Here is a 20,782-nt window from a genome sequence, read left to right on the forward strand (position 1 = left end):
ATTGTTTATAGAGCCACTGTGATATAGTGGTTTGAATGGTGGACTAGGGCTGCATCTGCAGTGCAGAAATAATGCAGTTGGAGACTGCTTTAATTGACATACTGTGGCTCAATGCTATGAAATTCTAGGATTTCTAATTTTGTAAGATATTTAGCTGCCTCTCTCTGAGAGGGCCATTGCCACAACAAACTATAAACCCCAGGATTCCATAGGATGTAGCCATGACAGTTAAAGCAGTGTCAAACTGCATTATTTCTGTGGTGCAGATGCAGCCTAGGACTCTGGTCAGCCATGGAAACACACTGCGTGACCTTGGGCAAGTCATGTTTCCTAAGAGGAAGGCAGTGGTACATATCATCTAAATAACTCTTGCCAAGAAAATCCCATGTACATTGTCAGGTCACTATAAGTCAGAAATGGCATGAAGGTTATATCTATTGGTGCAAATTTAAAAATAATTACTTGTTTTAAATAAAATATAATATCTCTCACCATATTTGAGACAAAAATGGCTAGCCAAACTTGGAAAAAAAACCCTTTTTGATTCTGGGAGATTCTGGGTGTTGTAGTCTCTGTAGTCTCTTTTCACATACTCTGTAGTTGCCATGGTTGTGTAAAAAATATGAGTGAACATCTGCAGAGGGCTCCTGTGATCCAAAAATAAGATCACCTCATGGTTTAAATGAATGTAATTGTCACCATAATGTTTCTGTTTCTTTCCAAAGGCAAAAGCTGTTTTGGCGAAAGTGGGTTACCCTGAATTTATAACAAATGATACCTATATTATGGAAGGCATAAAAACAGTAAGTGTTATTTGTATTATACTTATAGTTACTTGCAATTATGATTTCCACAAGCAGAACAAACAAAATAATTAAAATAGATCTATGTCTTGTAGAGGCTCAAAATGTAGGTTGTTTTAAAGGCTGAGTTGAAGGGAAAAGAAAAATAGTTTTGTAAAACCTCTAACACTATTAATCAGTTATATACTTCAGTTAGAGGCCTGCAACTGATGTTCTGCTTGGTGAATGTGTACACGTGCTCTCCCAAATCATCAGTTCATGACTAAATTGTCTCCTTGCTCGCATACCCCGTTGTCTTTTTCTCTTGTCTATGTCTAGGTTCGTACTTTGGTGCTAACATTTTTAATAGTAGAATGTGTGAGTTCATCTCCTTCATTACTAGGGTTAGCAAAGTGTGGACCTCCAGATGTTATTGGATTGAACTGTCCAGCTGATTCTCACTATTGGCAGTGCTGACTAAGGCTGATGAGAGTTGCACTCAACAACAGCTAGAGGGCTAAAGTTTGACCATCCTAATGAATTGTCCATCTTATTGCCAGTGCTTTTTGTCTCTTTTCTGGAAACTTGCCATGGACTGGTAGCTGATGGTTCACAAACTGGCAGCCATCACTTTGAGTAGCAATGATCTAAGTAATGTTTTCCTCCTATTATTACAGGAGTATATTTCGTATTTAATTTTTATATTTATTTGACTTGTATTCTTTTGCTGTTGTAACCCACCCTGATTCTACGTGATCGGGTGGGCAATAAATAAATAAATAAATAAATTATTATTATTATTATTATTATTATTATTATTAAGTAGCTATTCAGTAGAGAAAATATTACTACTTGGAATAGCTTCTTATTTCCATGACCCCCCAGCAGCTGTATATATTACAGACTGAGTATCCCTTAACTAAAATGTGTGGGACTAGAAATGTTTAAAATTATAGGTGGGAGGGGAGGATTTGGAATATTTATGTATACATAATGAGATACCTTGTTAATGGGATATATAACTTGAAGGTAATTTTATACAATTTTTAAAAATAATTTTGTTTATAAAACAAGGTTTCTGTACACTGAACAATAAGAAAGCAAAGCTGTCACTATCTCAGCCACCCATGTAGATAATTATGGATTTTGGAGTACTTTGGAATTCTGGATAAGAGAGACCCAACCTGCACATGCCTCAAACAACAATTTACAAGTACAAGCTTCATAATTTCTGTGTCATCAATGTCAGCCGTGGGACTACGGATTCGTTCATATGAGGCAAATGTCTTGGAAAGTTGTAATAGTTGTTGCAGTTCTCAGCTTGTTAAAGTTTCCAAATCATACTTCTGCCATCCTGGACTTTTTCCTGGCAATTCTCAGCCTCAGCTTCCAACTTTATACCTACCCTTAAATGGGTTTTCTTTTAATTCTGAGATATACCAGAAAAACAACAAAATCCATCTCTCTCCCCCTCTCTCTCTTACTTTTTTTAGCATTATGGTGCATTAGTGAAGAGGCACTTAAAAAACAATGGAGAAGATTGGCCATCAAAATAATATCACAACATAAGCAAATCACACTTAAAAAAAAAACCTTTAGAAGAAGTCTAGTGCAAATCCACAAAATCTCTTAGGAATGGAATGAAGGTGGAGATGACAACTGTCAAAACCCAAGCAGCTGTATTATAAGAGCAGGAACTTCTCTATCCCGTTCTGGAAAAGCCCTTTGTCTCTTTTGGCTTGGTATTGATTTGAGACTTAGTGGACATGTGTGTACACAGAGTATAGATGTTCCTAATGATTATTTGATATTAGCTTTCTAGATAACTAGGTAATTAGCCAGAATAATCAAATAATGATGTGAATAAATGATAATCGTGGCAATAATTATAATGATGATGACATAAAAATTACACTGCTTGTTTGATTGAGACTTGATTCAGAACTGAATTTTGGTCTCAAAAGAGTCATGATTTCAGGATATATTGCCCAAGACATGAATGGCTCACACACTGACACATCAGGTCCCACTGGAAATGAATGGATATTAACTTTCTAAGTGCTTCATTACTTCTCTAAAAATGTATGTATGCCATTAGCGATAACACTTTCCCTTGTCCTACACATTACTTCTATTCTGCTTAATCTCCCACATTTATTTACATGAGTCTTTTGTTAAGCACCACAACTCCAGAGAATAAAGTATTTTTTAATTTAAATTGAGGTTGATGAGTAAGTCCAAGCCTAACTTAATCCATACAGAGAAGCCTTCACTATGTCTATAGTTAATGCTTGTTTAGCAGTCAATGCAATGTGTATCTTTAACTCACAACAGAGATCACTGTCAACTATGTCACTGGAGTAAATTAATGGCAGCTGCAATCCATTTTCTGAGTCATATTCTTCCTCCTAAATTACCAAATATTTCAGTGAAGTAGTCTGAAATACACCACACAGTGACTTCACTGAGGCCATAGTTCTGTCTGTGGCAGTTAAACCAGGCTGGGAAGTGATAATAAGTCACTCCTTTATTGCTTTATGTTCACATCCTATCAAACCATTGTAGTGTGAAACTTCATAGTTACAGGTATTTAAAGCCAGACAAGACAACAGCCACAGCAAATCTTCTATAGGAAAGAAGTCTGCAGATGAGGAAGGTGAAAACAGGTGACTTAGACAACCTGGCTTCTTTCCAAGTTCAAACAGCCAAAAATTGAATCACATTGGATACATTGGTTTAAAAAAATGAATTAACATATGTGCATATTAAATCAATCCCATCAATACTATTTCTGTTGGCTAAATTATGCAATATTAAGAAAACGCTATGAAATTCATGGGGCCACTGCAGGCAACTTGATGGTGCGTGCACACACACACAGAACTAAACTTAGAAATTCAGTATTAGTTCTACACATATTAAACCATCTGAAATGAGTATGTCTTCAATTATACGAACTAACAAGCCCAATTAATTTCAGTAGGTCTATTCTAAGTAAGATTAATATTTGATTTTTCCCGCTGTATTTTAAAAGTTTCATTAGTTCCAAATATGTGGTGGTTATGTAACTGTAATTTTGTGATAAAATAAGTGAGGTGTATCAAATGAATACCTGCCCTGGGACAGTATGGAAATGTGACCCTTGGGTATCATATTGCTCCCCAAGCTGTTTTAGTGACATTTGACCGCTCAAGTCTCTCTGAGCGTTCCTTTTTTTCTGGCACAAAAATTGTGAAAGTGAAGTTTAATCCAACCTACTTGGTGGCTGAAGAGCATAGCATGAGCCCTGGGGCCACAAGGATTAGGAGGGAAGGAGCAAACTAACACAATATATAGACACCCCCCTCCCTGAGCAGCATTGCCATTTTTCCGGAAAACCTGGAAAATCCCAGATTGAAGGAACTAAAAATTGTCCTGGCCGGCTGAGGACGTTAAACCACTAAAATTCCAGATTTCTCCTTCATTGCAAGCCAATGGGTAGGTTAAAATGTGGCAGTGACAATAAAGCAGGAAACTGGCAGCACTGGCAGAAGCTTCATCCTGCCCCGTAGACTCCAGTTGCTGCTGCACAGGGGTAGCAGTGCTACCTTATCCTTCCATTCTCTCCTCCTTCTCTCAAAACATAGGAAAAGAAAGAAGGCAAGTATAGATGTTTTTGCAATATGTAGTGATTGTGTCTGGGGCTTGAGCCTAGGGCTAGCCAACACAGTAGAGCTTCACTTCCAAACAGCCTCTCTGGGGCTATTTGGAAGCCTCCCTGTGGAGGGAGAAAGAAGAAGAAAAGAGCTCTTAGCATGGTACTGGTACTGAGGTTGAAAAATGGTAGAAAAAGAGCAGTGATTAATGTGTTGAATAAGCATAATCATAATGCAAATTAATAATATGCATAATTATAATAATTAGCATAATATACAAGTTATATGTCCACATATAAGGGACTGGTATATGGCAGTCTTACCCCAGAGTCTTTGTAAGTTGCAGAAACAAATAAATTAATCCTTAGAAATTGTAGACAGGTGGTGCTATACAATCTGGTCTGGAGATTTGCCCACAGCCCATCCTTCTTGTCTGGAGCTAAGCCTCTCAAAACTGGAGAATTTGCACCTTTGCTTCTTACCTGGAGATGACCCATGAAAACTGGACTCTCAGAGCCAGGCCTTGATATTTGGCAACCCCATTTCTGATGAATGATTTGCGAACTGTGCAATCTCATATGTGTTTTCTCAGTTCAACAGCATTTCGGTATGATTTACTCCAAAGTAAACATGCATGGAATTGCATTTTTAACCTGTTTAATCCATACGTGTACTATAGATTTCATCAGACATACTCTGCACTGGTACCATTTATTTTTAGAGAAATGGAGAGAATGGGCATGCAGAGCGAGGATGGAGAAAATAGAAGCTGGCAAACAAACTGGAGGATAGTTTCAAGTACACTACAGTTGACCTTCCACATTTATGGCTTTGACTTTTGCAGATTTGATTATTCACATATTTGATTGTTAACTTCTGTCAAAAGTCATGCTGGGGAACCTAGAGATTCCTAGAGAGAACACTTTTCTAGACATTTGTAGGTCCTCCAGTACAATTTCAAGGTCAACCTCTGCCAGATCTTGATCATAGAATTGCCCTGGATGACTTAAGAGTTTCCTAGAGAGGTGTTCTCTCAGGTAAAAAAAATAGTGTTTTCTTTTATTTGTGGTTTTTCCACTTTCATGAGGGTCCTGTGCTCCTGACCCCAGCGAATGTGCAGAGTCCACTGCCCTTTGGGGTGGTGGTGGTGGGGGGAATGAGATTGAGTTCTCAAGTATGCATTTAAGTGCTTAAATAAAATTGATTTTCTGTTGATTGAAGCCTTCTTAATATTTAGCATTTTTGACCAACATTTGTGTTTCCCATGTTTCCTTTAAAGCAACAGAAATGCAGTTTTAAAACCCCTGTGTTGTAAAATATAAGAGAAGAGAGGTGGGTAGTTTTGCAAGTTTTAACTCAACAGCTTAGAGTCTTTTAAAATTAAAATTTTGGCACATTTTAACTCAATTTCTGAGATATAAGAAACGTAGGTGGCATTTTCAGAATATTCCAAATATAAACACAATATGTGTCTTTGTTTCTAGGTGTGTGTCATTTGCTTTAATTTTAATATAAATTTATTTGAACCAATGTTTCACATTTCGGAGACTATGGAAAGTTTCAGGTTCTTTCCAAACAGGCCACTTGCAGCAATTAGATTTTAACATCTTTAGCAGCATGCTCTGAGCCTGAAAGTGTGATCCAGCATTATATCCAATTGCTAGTTCTCTGAGCCACCAACCCTGCCAGCACCAACCCTGCCAGCAGTTATATTTTTCTGACTGTCTCCTCAGTGTAATAAAATATTTATTAGCCCTTGAAGGATATAATTAAAAAAAATTAAAAATCCCATAGCTGCTTTGAGTATCAAAACTCTGGAGGGAGATCAGTTTTATATCTTCTGGGGGCTTTTGCTTGTAAACCTCTCATGTTTAAATGTATACTTTGGCTTATTTTACCCTTGTCAGGATTATTAACTCTTTGCTCATGTAGGGCCCAAGGCTGGGATTTTAAAATTCAGCTGCCCTCACATACCTTATTTTTATATTGCCCAGTTTATGTGGATCATAAACAGCAACTAAAATGTTTGTACTATCTGAGATATCTAGATTCTGGGAGCATCTATAAAATAACTATTTAAAAACGTTTTGTAATGAACCAGGTATTAGCCAAAACCATCCTGTTGACTGGAATTTCCAAGTAAAATGAATACATTTTTACATTATCCCACCTTCTAAGATCCCAGTATTTGCCAGTTTTATGATGTGTAAAGCACAATTCTGTGAATTTGTGTTTTTATTTTGTTTTTAGAATTAAGTCCCACTAGGTAGTGAGCATAAGACTCTAGCTTTACAGTCATGCATATAAGAAGAAAATTCTTTTCATCATGAAACAAAACCAACAAATGACAGCCATTGTAACATTTCTTGATTAAATAGAAATCATGTAGGCAGAGAAATTCCATGTAGTTTAATGGAAACGTTTCACTTTTTCAAAATTTATGAAATGAAATACCATAATCTACAAGTTAATAGCAACCTCGTGGGGAACTGCATATTAGCATTCATAGTGGGAAAATATTTCAGGAATTAGCTTTGTAGTATAAATAATTATTTTTGAAAATAAAAAAGGGTTTGATTCAGGATGTCTTGCTTTATAAGCATGAAAGCTATTCTTCTTTGATCTTTCCCCTTGAAGCTGTTGGTTAGAATTGCATAACCTTATAGTCTATTCCATTCCCAGATGAAGTTTTCAGAAACGGATTATTTCGGCAATGTACTTCAGACCCGTAAACATGCAGCACAGTCTGATTTCTACTGGCTGAGAAAAGAAGTTCCAAAGACAGAGTGAGTAATGAAGAAATGTATTAGTGGACATTTGACCTTCTGCTTCATCCTCTAATTAGTATGTTGCTAGCATAAGCACCCCTAACTACACTCGACTTCTCAACCCCCATTGATTTCAATGGAAGAGTTACACATGTGCTTAAATCTTGTGCATTGGAATCAATGAGACTTAAAAATGTTTCACTTTGGCTGGTGCAGAGCTTAATGCATTTTTAAAAGAAGATACAATTGAATTGTAATTGAATTGGATTTCTGCTGGCAACTATGTCAGTTTGGAATGGTACAGCTGGAGATTTTGTGCTTTTTATTTTCCATAAAAAGAAGCCAAGCCATTAAAAGGCAAAGTTACCATTGCTCCCTTAGTTACTTACTTTCCACAAGAGTGAAATATGAACAGATAATTGACTTGGATTAGCTAGTTTTCCAAATTTAACAAAAATGATACTTCAATAGAATTTAAATCTGCTCCATATAAAAATATGAGCTGAAAGTACATTGGATGGTATTTGGTGAGTTCTTCCCACTAATGCAAAGTTTCTACTGCTAGTTGAAACCCAATTTGGGTCAGTTTACAGGCTTGAAATGCAGTGCTTTGTGCTAGTGTTCTTCTGTCGGTTTGACAATCTACTGTATCCTCTCATTCACAACTTATTAAGACCTACTTTGGCTAAGCATTGCTAGTTGTTCTGCTAGTACATGCCTTCTAACATTTCACATGAAAACTGAAACATATATGGAATAATAACAGGCTGATTTTTATGTTCACACTGACATAGTGTGCGTCTACATATCTTCCAACACTTCACATAGGAAAATTGGGACGCATATGGCAACATTAGTCTGTGACTAAGATGGCAAAAGTTATTAGTGAAGAGGAACAGACAAGCTAAGAAAAGCTGTACAATTTGCTTTTGCTGGAGACTACTGGGAAGGGCATGATTCCTTCCCCTCCTACCCATCCTCTCCTCCCTGTTCAGTAACTCTGACTTTTGAACTCAGTTTGCAGCAGCTGAAGTAAACTGAGGACAAAGGGGGAAGTGAGGAGGAGAATGAAAGAAAACAACTGGCACATTCTAAAAGCAGTGAAAAAGTGGTCAACAGAAGATTAATCAGGATTGTCACTGCCAAACTGAGACAGTTGGAGGGTATGTTAATACTGATTTGAAATGGCCACCCACCTCATATTTTGACTAATCTCTGTATTTGTAGTATAGAATGGAGAAAGCAGAAATTTCTATGTTTGTGGATGAGCAGTTGGACCTGCATCCACTGTTGCTGTTACCCCAAAACATCTTGTTACTAACAGCTGTGCTCAGGTCTCAAAAAGTCAGGGCTGTGGCTTCCATCAATGATGTGGCTTTCCTCTTTTCCTACTGTCTTTCACCTTATCAAGCATTATTGTATTTTCTAGTGACTCGTGTCATGACATGGCCAAAGTAAAGCATGACCAAAGAGCTCAGCCTTGATTTGTTCCAGGACCCATTCATATGATTTCTTAGTGGTCCATGGCATCTGTAGAACTCTGCTCCAGCCCCACATTTCAGTTGAGTTTATTGCTTTTCACACAGCTTTCTTCACTGTCCAGTTACACAACCTTGCACAGAAATCAAAAATATGACCCTGAGTTTGGTAATCAATTTTAGTTCCTTTCAGGTCCTAATCTTATGATGTCCTAAATATAGGACCCTATCACATGGGTTTAAAAGAGCAGCTTACCTTTCTCAAATTCAGTGCTAATTTGGGAGGCAGCAAGTTCCTATTACACAGAGGCCTCCAGGCTGCACCTGGCTCTTTCGCGGTGGCGGCTGTGAGGAGGACGAAGCTTGGCCTTGTCCTCCTCGCCGCCGCCGTACAAGGGCTGGCTGCAGCCTGGAGGCCTCTTGGCCTCCAAGCTGCCCCTGGCCCTTGAACCACAGTGGCGGCGAGGAGGATGAAGCTAGGCCCCGTCCTCCCTGCCGCCGCGGAAGAAGGGCTGGGGGCAGCCTGGAAGCCTCTGGGCTTCCAAGCTGCCCCTGGCCCTTAAACTGCGGCAGCAGCAAGGAGGACGAGCCCTTGGCTCCTCTCCACCGCTGCGGAAGAAGGGCCAGGGGCAGCCTGGAGGCCTCTGGGCCTCCAAGCTGCCCCCGGCCCTTAAACCGCGGAGGCGGCGAGGATGCGGGAGGCGGTGACGGAGCAGGTAAGTGGGAAGGGGGAGGTGGAGGGAGGGAGGGTAGATAGATAGGTAGGAGGGGGAGGGAAAGAGGGGGGAGGAGAGGGACTTTTGTCCTCAATGGCAGCGCGTGTGCATGTGCGCCGCCATTGGGGACAAATGAGACCTGAGCATACATGGATTTTGGCATACGAGGAGGGGGGTCCAGAACGGATCCCCCGCGTATACCAATGGCCCACTGTAACACCTTTCTTTCTTTTATCTGACAATTAAGAGAAACACTGACCTAGTTTAGGATTTCTGATATATTTATCTTCCTCTTTTTTTATCTTCGTCTCCTGTAGACATATTATGTCACTCCTTAATTTTTCAAGGTGATGAAACACAATGCTTCTCTTGTATTTAGAATTAATTCCTCTTACATTCCATGAAGTTATTTTAGTAGACAACTTGCAGATATATTTTTTTCCAATAAGTCCTTTTTAAAAATTGTTTGTCCATCCCTTCCTTATTTATTTATTTATTTATTTATTTTGTCTCAGATAATGTTTATCTTTTTTCCCCCTCCAACAAAAAAGAAAACAAAGAAAAAAGATCTGGTCGAAAGTATTGGAAGATCAATTCCTTCTTCAGTTTTCCATATAAAAAAGAAGACTTTGTTCTAGTACCGCTGCCATTGTTTATGAAAATGTTTATGCCATGCCATCAAAATTCAAAATGACCTGAATAGACTAGAAAGCTGGGCCAAAGCTAACAAAATGAACTTCAACTGTAATGTACTGTTCTTAGGGCGGAAAAATGAAATGCACAGATATAGGATGGGGAACATCTGGCTGAATGAGAATACATCTGAAAGGGATCTAGGAGCGCAAGTAGACCACAAGTTGAACATGAATCAACAGTGCGAAGCAGCAGCTAAAAAGGCCAATGCAATTTTAGGTTGCATCAATAAAAGTATAGTGTCTAGATCAAGGGAAGTAATAGTGCCACTCTATTCTGCTTTGGTCAGGCCCCACTTGGAATACAGTGTTCAATTCTGGGCACCACAATTTAAAAAGGATGTTGAGAAACTGGGCGTGTCTAAAAGAGGGCGACTAAAATGGTGAAGGGCCTAGAAACCATGTCCTATGAGGAACGACTTAGGGAGCTGGGGATGTTTAGCCTGGAGAAGAGAAAGTTGTGATATGATAGCCGTGTTTAAATATTTGAAGGGATGTCATATTGAGGAGGAAGCAAGCTTGTTTTCTGCTGCTCCAGAGACTAGGATCCGGAGAAATGGATGCAAGCTCCAGGAAAAGAGATTCCACCTCAACATTAGGAGGAACCTCCTGACAGTAAAGGCTGTTCGACAGTGGAACACACTCCCATGGAGTGTGGTGGAGTCTCCTTCCTTGGAGGTATTTAAACAGAAGCTGGATGGCCATCTGTCGGGGATGCTTTAATTGAGATTTCCTGCATGGCAGGGGGTTGGACTGGATGGGCCTTGTGGTCTCTTCCAACCCTACAATTCTATGTCATCCCCTACTACTGCTGCTGACTGATATGGTTGGCATATTTAGTCTGGCTACTCAGCAAAAGCCTGTTTGATGTGAAAGACCCTACCAGTAGCAGTACTATCATCAGCCTATCTGCTTGCCTTGTAGAAGCATGCCGTTCTACCATCATGGAAAGGTAGAGCTATGGTGTGATATCCACTTGCTGAAAGCACCTTCAGTGTCCAGTCCTCTGCCAGTTTACGACCTTTGGCAATTCTTGTAGTCCATCCCCACCTTTCATATTATACTGTCATGCGTGCTACAATGCATGTAGTGCATCGTATGAATGTCACGCATTCTACTAACTCCAGGTTTTAGACAAAGGCCAAAAGCTACACATGTCTATTATCAAGGAGAATATTGCAGTGTAGAGTTTCCCTGTTCAGAATTTGAAACAGCCATGCTCTCTGCTTCATTCCATTCCTTCTCTCTTTTCTTTCCCCTCCCAGTCTCCAACAGAGTCAAGTCCACTGAGTGATTCTGGCCTCCTCACCCTCAAAAGACAGTTGTACTTTTGCAAAGCTTCCATAAGCCTCCCTTCTTTTACACGGATGGTGCTACTCAGAAAATTAATTTGCTATTATAATATATAGCTATTGATCTTAACTGCTGATAAAGTGGGATGGATCTTTCTTGACTAGATGCAAAAACAGCTAGTGTTTTGTGACAAAATACAAAAATATGAGCAGTGGCTGCAGCAGCCATTGTAATTGTTATGCAGGCATACAATGAAACTTCAAGAGATAACCCTGAAGGGATTTCTCTCTCTCTCTTTTATTTTAGCCTCTTTTGTACCGTAGTTCAGCAAAACACATTATATTTAGCTTTCCATAAGTTTCCCAAGCAGTGGGGGGAAATTGCTTCTTTATGAAGAAGGAGATAAACACCCTTGATCCTTCATTCTTGTGGAAGTAGCTATTAGCTGTTCTAATATATCCTGAAGAGATTCTTAGTATGATGGGAAATGTCACTGAAGGTGAAATTAATTGGCAGATAATCCCTGAAATATACAACTTTTGGGCTGTCCCCTGCCAATCATCCTCCATCACTGCTATGCTTTGAAATGAAGGGAATTATTCCCTAACTCGGCATGCGGTAGAATGCAATTGAGCTTATCTCAGTTCATTTTCCTCCTTCAAGGGCTGCTTAATGTCACCCCTTCCCCACTCGATCTTCATATTTGTGTGGCCGAACTCCCTTTCTACTTGTGTGTGCATGGTTTTTTTTACAAAAAATGCAAGCCAGTAAAGAATAAGAAAGTAGTTATGTGTTGTACATGTAACTCAAGCATAAAGTTAGACAACACCTTTAACATCTATAAGCTGTGCTTTTAATAAGTATGTAATACAGTCACCCCTCCATTTTTGCGGGGATTCATTCTGGACCCCCCTCTGCGAAAACAGAAATCCACAGATATTCAAGCCCTATTAGCTTGAATAGTGGTGTGCCCCTGTGGGTACCTGCAGGTGCGCACCACAGGCACGCACCCCATTTTATGTCCCTCTGCTTGCCCTTTGCAAGTAAGTAAGGGATGTGGATTCAAAGTCTGCACAAATGAAGGGACACCTGTACATTCTTTATTGTCCATTTAAGCCACCTAGGGTACTATACAGGGTGCCAGTCAAGCTTTTCCAGGAGGGGAGTTTTAGAGCTTCAGAACAACCACTGAGAATGCCTCTCCATGTTCCCGCCAGATGTACCTGTAAGGGTGATGGGATCTTGAAAAGGGTCTCCTCTGAAGATCGCAAGACATGGGCATATAGTTATATATCTTATATTTATATGGTGTATAAGTTTGTACAGTGGTACCCCGGGATACGAATTGACCGCGTTACGAAATTTCCGGGGTACGAAAAAGTTACATTGGAAAAAACTGTTCCGGGTTACGAAAGATTTTTCGGGTTACGAAATTAATTTCGGCGCGAAATTCAAATGTGAAGCGCGGCTAGCGGCTTTCCAGCGCCTTTTCGGGTTGCGAAATGTATCGGGTTACGAACGGCGCCGCGGAACGAATTAAATTCGTAACCCGAGGTAGCACTGTATATAGTCTATTATTTATATTAGGAACCCAAGGCAGAGCATATTATATCAGGCATATCAGGGAATAGGGATCCAGCCTATGTTAGATGGGGTCACACTCCCCTGAAGACACAGGTTCACAGTTTGGGGGGTACTCCTGGACTCAGTTTTGAACCTGGAGGCCCAGGTCGCTGCAGTGGCTAGGACTGCTTTTGCACATTTAAAACTTGTTTGGCCACCGCGCCTGTTCCTTGAGACTGGATCTGGCCTCAGTGGTACATGCCTTGATTACATCTCATTTGGACTACCGTAACATGCTCTACATGGGGCTGCCTTTGAAGAGTGTTTGGAAACTTCATCTGGTCCAAAGAGCTGCAGCCAGGCTGTTAATGGGGGCAGGTTATAGCGATCACACAATGACCCTGTTGAAATAGCTCTACTGGCTGCCAGTTTGTTTCCGGGCACAATTCAAAGTGCTTGTGATGACCTATAAAGCCCCATATTGCTCAACTCCAGGCTATTTGGCAAATTATATCTCCTTATATGAGCTAGCCTGGGCTCTGAGATCCTCAGGGAAGCCCTTCTCTCCATCCCACCACCATCACAAGCACGGTTGGCGGGAACACAAGAGAGCCTTTTCTATGGCTGCTCCTAGATTCCCTTCCCAGGGAGACCCCTTCCTTGTTAGCCTTCCCCTGACAGGAGAAGACCTGCCTCTTCAGACAGGCATTCAAAACAGAAAGCTTTTAAAGAATGTGCTGGGGTGTGTGTGTGTGTGTGTGTGTATTACTGCAGTGTGATGTATATGAGTGTGTGTGTGTGTTTTAAACATTTTTATCTTTTTAAACTACAGTTGGCCCACCCCATACGTGGGCTTGCCTTCCACGGCTCTGACCTTACCTGGAAGGCAAGCCCCTGAAGCAATAATGGGACACGTGCTCATGGGGCGCACACCGCACCATGCCGTGAGCGTGGGCCCCATTGTTTTCAATGGGGCTTGAGCTGTCAGGGATGATGGGAGTTGTTGCTCTACACCTCAGGCTGTAACTCACCACCTTGTTAATGAAGCTGAGCTGACCAGCTTTGGTCAGTGGTTATTGCTTTCTCCCAAAGCAGCAGAGTTTTCTTAGAATAGGCTGAAGACCCTGACAATCTTCTCCAAGCCTTCTCACTCTTCTTCTTCAGATGTCTCCAAACACCATCAGAATTCTGCTGGTTCTTGTATCTTCACTCAAGACACCAACACAACTCAGTAGTCTTAGATAAAAGATCTACTTTATTCTACTATATACAGTTACTATCTCTATATGCCCAACAATCCACAATATTTCTACACTCTACCAATACTCCACAACTACCCACAAGTTACATTAGCAAAACTGGCAATTGTTATAGCAAATGTTTGTTACCACCCACTAGACAATTACCACCCAGTGGGTGTGTACATTCACAATGATTGGTTGACTTTTGTTCATCCCATACTCAAGTCCAACCCATGAACATCATCTGATCACCTTGTACATGTAACAAGTCTCAGGTGTTACCAATGTACATTCCTTAATTTTGTCCTTGGCTCCCAAGACTTCTAAATTATATCATCCTTTACACCTGTGTGATTTCTTAATTGTTCATGCTTAGTCATTCTGACTCTCACATACATATTTTATTTCTATAACTGCATGTCCCATGTTGCATTTCCTTGACATGAGCATACGTGCTTTTCCCCTTACACAGGGTATGTGTGTCCAGAATGGATCCCTGCATATGGGAAGCACCCACTGTATTGATATTTTAACATGTAATTTGTTTAAATTATTGCAGTAATTTAATTCTGTTTTAATGTATTATTTTTGTATGCTTTTAATTGTAGTTTAGTTTTAACGTTGTAAGTTGCCTTGAGTCCCAGTCTGGGGAGAAGGGTGAGATATAAATAAATATTTTTTTTAGAAATGAAGAGCTGTTCATCAGTGGAACACACTCCCTTGGAATGTGGTGGAGGTTCTCCTTCCTTGCAGGTCTTTAACCAGAGGCTGGATGTCCATCTGTCAGGGGTGCTTTGACTGTGTATTCCTGCATTGCAGGGGGTTGGCCTGGATGGCTCTTGAGGTCTCTTCCAACTCTATGCTTCTATAATTCTACTCAAGCCACTACACTACAGTTTTTTTGCCTACCCTGCTGCACCTCAGTGCTTGCTACCTGACATTGCAGTGGAGGGAATGTTCCCTGGCTAGTGTTGAAGCAATATTCAATGTCTATCCCACTTTTGTACACAAAATAGGGAAGGCCACCATCTTGTCTTTTGCCTCAGGCAGCAAAATGTTTTGTCCTAGCCATTAGAGACAGGATCCAGATGAGCTATTTGCACATTGCTTTGCATTATATACCCCAGCTGCCATTCTCACCTCTTCAGTGTATGTGTAAGACATCCTATCATCTAAAACAGGATGATAAGCAAAGAAGGAACTAAAAACCTTCCTGTTCAAGTCAGCATTCCCCGATATAAGTCCTAGTTAGTCTCCCCCCCTCTGACAGCAGTGGCAAGCTGGCCAGAATGTATTTTAATTGTAGATTTTAATGTATTTTATTGTATTTTGTGTATCTGTTTATTATGCTGTACACCACCCTGATTGTAAGAAGGGCAGTATAAAAATAAAACTTTTATTATTTATTTATTTATTAGATGGCCTCTTATTGCCACTCGTGCAAATCAGCTGGGCATCCACATTGGTCACAAAATACATGGGCAATACTTGGGCATCTTCTGTGGCTGCCTTGCCTGTAATTTTTCTCTGTGAGGAAAGACCTCTCAGAAGGAGTCATATGGGCCTCATAAGCTGTCTGGAGAGTTATATTAGCTTCATTGTTTGGCTTGCACAGATCTGCAAATACCAATATACTGTGTTCCACAGCCTTTCATAATCTATGCAGTCAAAGGTTTTGCTGTAGTCTATAAAGCACATACTGATTTTCTTTTGGAATTCCCTGGTGTGCCTCATTAGCCCTTGTATGTTTGCAGTGTGGTCCCTACAAACATTGCTCACCAATAAACATTCAGAACAACTGACCACTTGGTTTAATGTACCTACTGTATATACTAATGTATAAATTTAGGAATTTTAGCCAAAAAGTGATCCAAAAATCCTGGGTCGAATTAACCATGGGTCAATGTAAGTACTGTACAGTACTTTAACTTTTATCAAAAAAGGAACCATCTCCTTCTGTGAGTAGAATGATAAAAGACAAGAGTTTAATCCATCCTGGGAGCACTAATACTCTCTCTTTCTGCCGTAGTGCTACTTCTGACCTACCGTAAGCTGGCTTTTCTGGGTAAAAATCAAGCAAAGTTATCACTGCTAATGTAGTTGCCATTTTTATTGCTTTGCTTTTTCATCCATTTTAACATGTGTGTGCTTCTTATCCCCACCTGTGCTTGGTCACCTCCCTCACATAGCCACAGTTTGCCATAATTCCCTCCTCATCCATCCAGCCTTTAGGGTGAGCACAAATAGTTTATGCCTGCCAGAATTTTGCAAGTACTTTGGCATTGTTTTCCTTTGTCACATTCCCCTAAGCTTTACCCTTGACTTATCCATGGCTCAAATCAAACTCTATAATTTTGGCCCCAAAACCTGCCCCTCACTTATATATGAGGTCAACTTATAGTCGAGTAAATACAGTAAGTACTTTAACCATTAACCATTTGAATTGACTGTCAAGAAAAGGTTGGAGGACAGCTTCAATGATTTCTTGTTAAGTCTGATAGAACTCTTTCTGTTAGAAGTTAAGCAGAAAGAAAGCTTAGAGACAGCAGAAGGAGATATGAATAAAAAGACGATGTCAAAGGTTGAGACCATGCTAGAGACTTGAAATGTGCGATGGCATTTTAAATTTCCAATAAAAATGTCCAGTGTCTCAAAAGTGTCCTGACAGGTCATCACAAAAGTCATTCAGTGCTGTCCTGTGTAAAAGCCCCTCTTTATAAGCAGCTGGGTTGCTGCATTTCAAATTATTTTATTTGACTGCTGTCATAAATGACTCTGAAATTGGAATGCAGTCAACCCTGCTAAATATTTTCTCCTGATTTCTCACCATAGGTGTCAGTCATCGTCTGGCTTCCATTATCTTACAAAAATATATCTGACATCTTATCATTTTACTAGAAAGCCTTTCAACACATTGGGGGTGGAGGAACATAATTAGGTAATGTTTTATAAAAGTCCTAAATAAATTAAGCAACTCAATTATTTTCTATTGATATCTCATGATGGATATTTAAGGTATTTATATGATATTGTCCCTTGTTGTTTCATTTGAATAGCACTCAGCTTTCCCACTTATTCAGACATGCAAAGATGAATGAATAATGAATATACATTGCCAGTTTAAAATAATTATTCAAAAAGAATAAGTAACTGTTGTCAACAAACCCCTTAATTAAAGGTACTATTACATGGATATATTTATGATGCATTTTCCTCAAGAATCATTGGGATGAAAAAGTATGGAGTGGAAAAGGGAGCTTTCCTCTCATGTAGTTTCCCACCTTAGATTTCAGTCTAAGAATATTGTATATTGTGATCTCTACTTTCACCTTTGTTTTCTAATTTTATTTGCGGGGGTGGTAGTGGTTCTCATGGCTCACTGCATATAAAATGAGAGTACCTTTCTGATATGCCTTAAGAAAAAACTATGCTAGGTTCCATTTTCAAGGACTATCCGTTTTTTCATTATGTTTTTAGTAGAGCTTTTGGAAAGTAACAATACAGTTATGGTTCTGTACAGGTTTAAAAATAACATTTTGTAATTAATCGATTTCTTGACAATAGTTTTAAAAATCTTGTTGTATAAAGTGGTAATATACATTCATTATTAATTCACCTTTGAATATATGTCTGAATAAGTAGAAAAGTTGAGTATCGAATATTGTATTCTAGTTACTTTAATTAGTTACTTGCAAGCGTTTTTTATTTTTTAAAAAACTTTCATTCCTGAAAGGCTTGTGCTCTTATATGCATGCTATGGCTCTTTATGCCATTCCAAGAAGCAGGGATCTAGGAGGTGTACATAGCTTAAGGAAACAGTGCATGGTGCTATTAGTCAATATGTGATTTGAAAGTGAAGGTAGAGGCAAATATCCCATACTATCTAGGAAGGGAAGTTTATGGGTTAATGTGTGACAGACATATAAGGGAAAGCTGGGATGTGGGAGTTCGTAAGGAAGCAAAAATGTAGCCTGGAGTTTGGGGTTGTGTGGAACTAAACTGACTGAACACATTGATGGAAATTGGACAACCAACATATGATCCTCACATCACTCATTAACCATAGAGGGATAGCCTTTATTTATATTTATTTAAAAGATCTTCACAAAATAATTGTTTGGAATTGTGCCACAAATAAGAAATGCATATGGAAGCAATGCCTTGATTTTTTTTCTTTACATATGTCATTATTAATGATCTACTGTTAAAGTAATGTTCTCACTTTGTTCACTATTTATTAATAAAGTCATAAAAGCCAATTTGTTCTGTTTCAACAGGTGGTTTACTAGTCCAACTACAGTCAATGCCTTTTATAGTTCATCTACAAATCAGATCAGTGAGTACTTGCCTTTTTAAAATTACAACTTAATGATTGACCTAATAGTGAAGGAACACATCCTTCATCTTCTGGAAGCCTGAACATCAAAGTGACATATCATACATGAATCCCCAATAGGCAAATAACCCCAATAAGAAAGACTGTTACTAGCTGCTGCAGTTCTTGGTCTGTGGACAACTGAATACATTGTCAGTGCCATTTGGGAGTTGCTTCAGCATTTTGATCAGTTACACACTGCTTGTTAAAGTCATGGGGAATGGGCAGATTAAGCTATTTCCCATGTCAGGAAGGACATCATGGCATTGAGAAGTAACATGGCATCTGCACTTTCCATGTTTCCCATAGAATATCACTATTATGATATGGTACAAAACATAAGAAACAATGCCTGTGTTTTTTCATTGGGACACTAATTTTCACAATCATGCTACTTACTTGGCTTTTTGGAAGATGGGTTTTCAATATGAGCTATAGCCATATAAATCTCTTTAAAAAAAAAAAAAAACATTCAGAGCAGGGGCCTAAAAACAATTGCTTAGTTCCAGCTGGAGTAGACCCATTTAATCAATAATTTAAGTAAGTGCTGACCTTTCATTCAGCAATTGTTTATATGACTCCAATTTAGTTGGAAGTATCCAAAAACAGTAAACATGTCTTACCTGCTAACCGCCCCCCCCCCCCTTTTACATGATTTGGGTCCAGGTTACCCATAGGATCACTTCCTTCTGTATAATCCATCCCATGCACTCAGGTCACCTGGGGGACATTTGCTCCAGTCAGCCAGGACTATGTTGGCAGCTTTCACCTAGGTCTAAAGCACACTGCAGAAATATTCCAGTTTGAGACCACTTTAACTGCCCTGGCTCAGTGCTAAGGAATCCTGGGAATTGTAGTTTATTGTGGCACCAGATCTCTCCAAGAGAGAAGGCTAAATGTCTCACAAAGGACAGTTCTCAGAATTTCCTAGCATTGAGCCAGGATAGTTAAAGTGTTCTCAAACTGGATTATTTCTGTAGTGTGTTTTGGACCATTGGGGACCTTTTCTTCAGCTTCACCTAAACTGTGGAATTACCAGAAGAGATTGGACAGCTGAATACACTGTCCAATTTAAAACAGCAGGCCTATTCAAATAATTTTAAAATTGTGATTTTTAAGTTATAAATTTTAAAATATGAATTGGTTGTTTTAATATGTACTCATCTTACTTGTTCTTTTAAATTTATGTTGTATGTTTTTAACTGATGTTGTCTGTTTTTAAAGGAAGTTGTATGTTATATGTCAGTCTGTTGTTGTTCCCCACCTTGATCCATAATGGAAGTTTCAGACTATTCAGAAAGGCTACAATAAAATATTCTATCAGTCTGATTCTATGTATCCTTTTGCAGAAGAAAGATCTACTTGGTTTAACAATGCTTACTCCCAAGTAAATATGGACAAGTTCTTACCCACCTCTCCACATGGATCAAGCATACATAGGATCAGACTAATAGATAATTAGACAACAATTAGACTAATCATTGTAGCTTTTCTCAACAGTCTGAAACTTCCATCATCCTTCCTCAGTAGGCCATGCTGGCTGGAGAAGATGGGATCTTTAGACCAACAGGTCGTCAGACTGGAAGACATATGGAAGTTCCTGAAATTGATTCAGATAACTTTTGCCATGGCACATTAGGCTATTCTTATTCAGAATTTTCAGGGCATGTATTTACCAAATGAGATGAGGAATGAGATGACAACATTTGACTTGTTAACAATCAGTGATTGTGCATGTCTGGAACTAAAATCACATAACTTAGGCCTGTTACAGACTGCCAAAATAAAGCTGCTTCGGGTCTCTTTGGAGGTATGCTATTTAAATGATGCATGGGTCCTAAGAGTCTGGAGGTCGCGCCAAAACCACACTCCATTCCTAAGCACTGGAGTGCAGCTTTGGTGCACCTTCCGGATTCTTAGGGTGCATGCATCATTTAAACAGCATACCTCCAAAGAGACCCGAAGCAGCTTTATTTTGGCAGTCTGTAACAGGAATGCGATTTGTCAAATCATCTAATTTTGCTCAGGTTCTTTAATAATTAATAATTCCAGTTGTGGACAGCATAGAGTAATAGTAGTTAGTACTAAAGAGTAATATTTTGCATCCCTTTATTAGTTGGACTTCTTAACAAAATCATTTTACTTTTTAGTCAGTGCTTTCCTTTTTCATATCTTATTTTATTGTCTCATTTCCACAGTCTGTCTTATTTTACTTTTCAAAAATTTATTTTATGATCAA

At 39.3% G+C, this 20,782-nt stretch overlaps 1 protein-coding gene across 2 annotated transcripts in view; it reads left to right on the forward strand.

Moving 5' to 3' along the window:
• LOC149319455 (phosphate-regulating neutral endopeptidase PHEX-like) overlaps positions 1–20,782 on the forward strand; it is a 150,789-nt gene that overhangs the window by 107,588 nt on the left and 22,419 nt on the right. For both annotated transcript variants that reach the window (XM_089511749.1, XM_089511750.1), the window contains 3 exons: positions 726–803; positions 7,100–7,203; positions 18,446–18,504. In XM_089511749.1, the coding sequence (XP_089367875.1) occupies positions 726–803; positions 7,100–7,203; positions 18,446–18,504 (241 nt within the window). The remainder of the gene's footprint in view (positions 1–725; positions 804–7,099; positions 7,204–18,445; positions 18,505–20,782) is intronic.

Source organism: Sceloporus occidentalis, unplaced genomic scaffold (genome assembly GCF_023333645.1).
Source record: "Sceloporus occidentalis isolate IW3139 unplaced genomic scaffold, rSceOcc1.0.p SCAF_2, whole genome shotgun sequence".
NCBI lineage: Eukaryota > Metazoa > Chordata > Lepidosauria > Squamata > Phrynosomatidae > Sceloporus > Sceloporus occidentalis.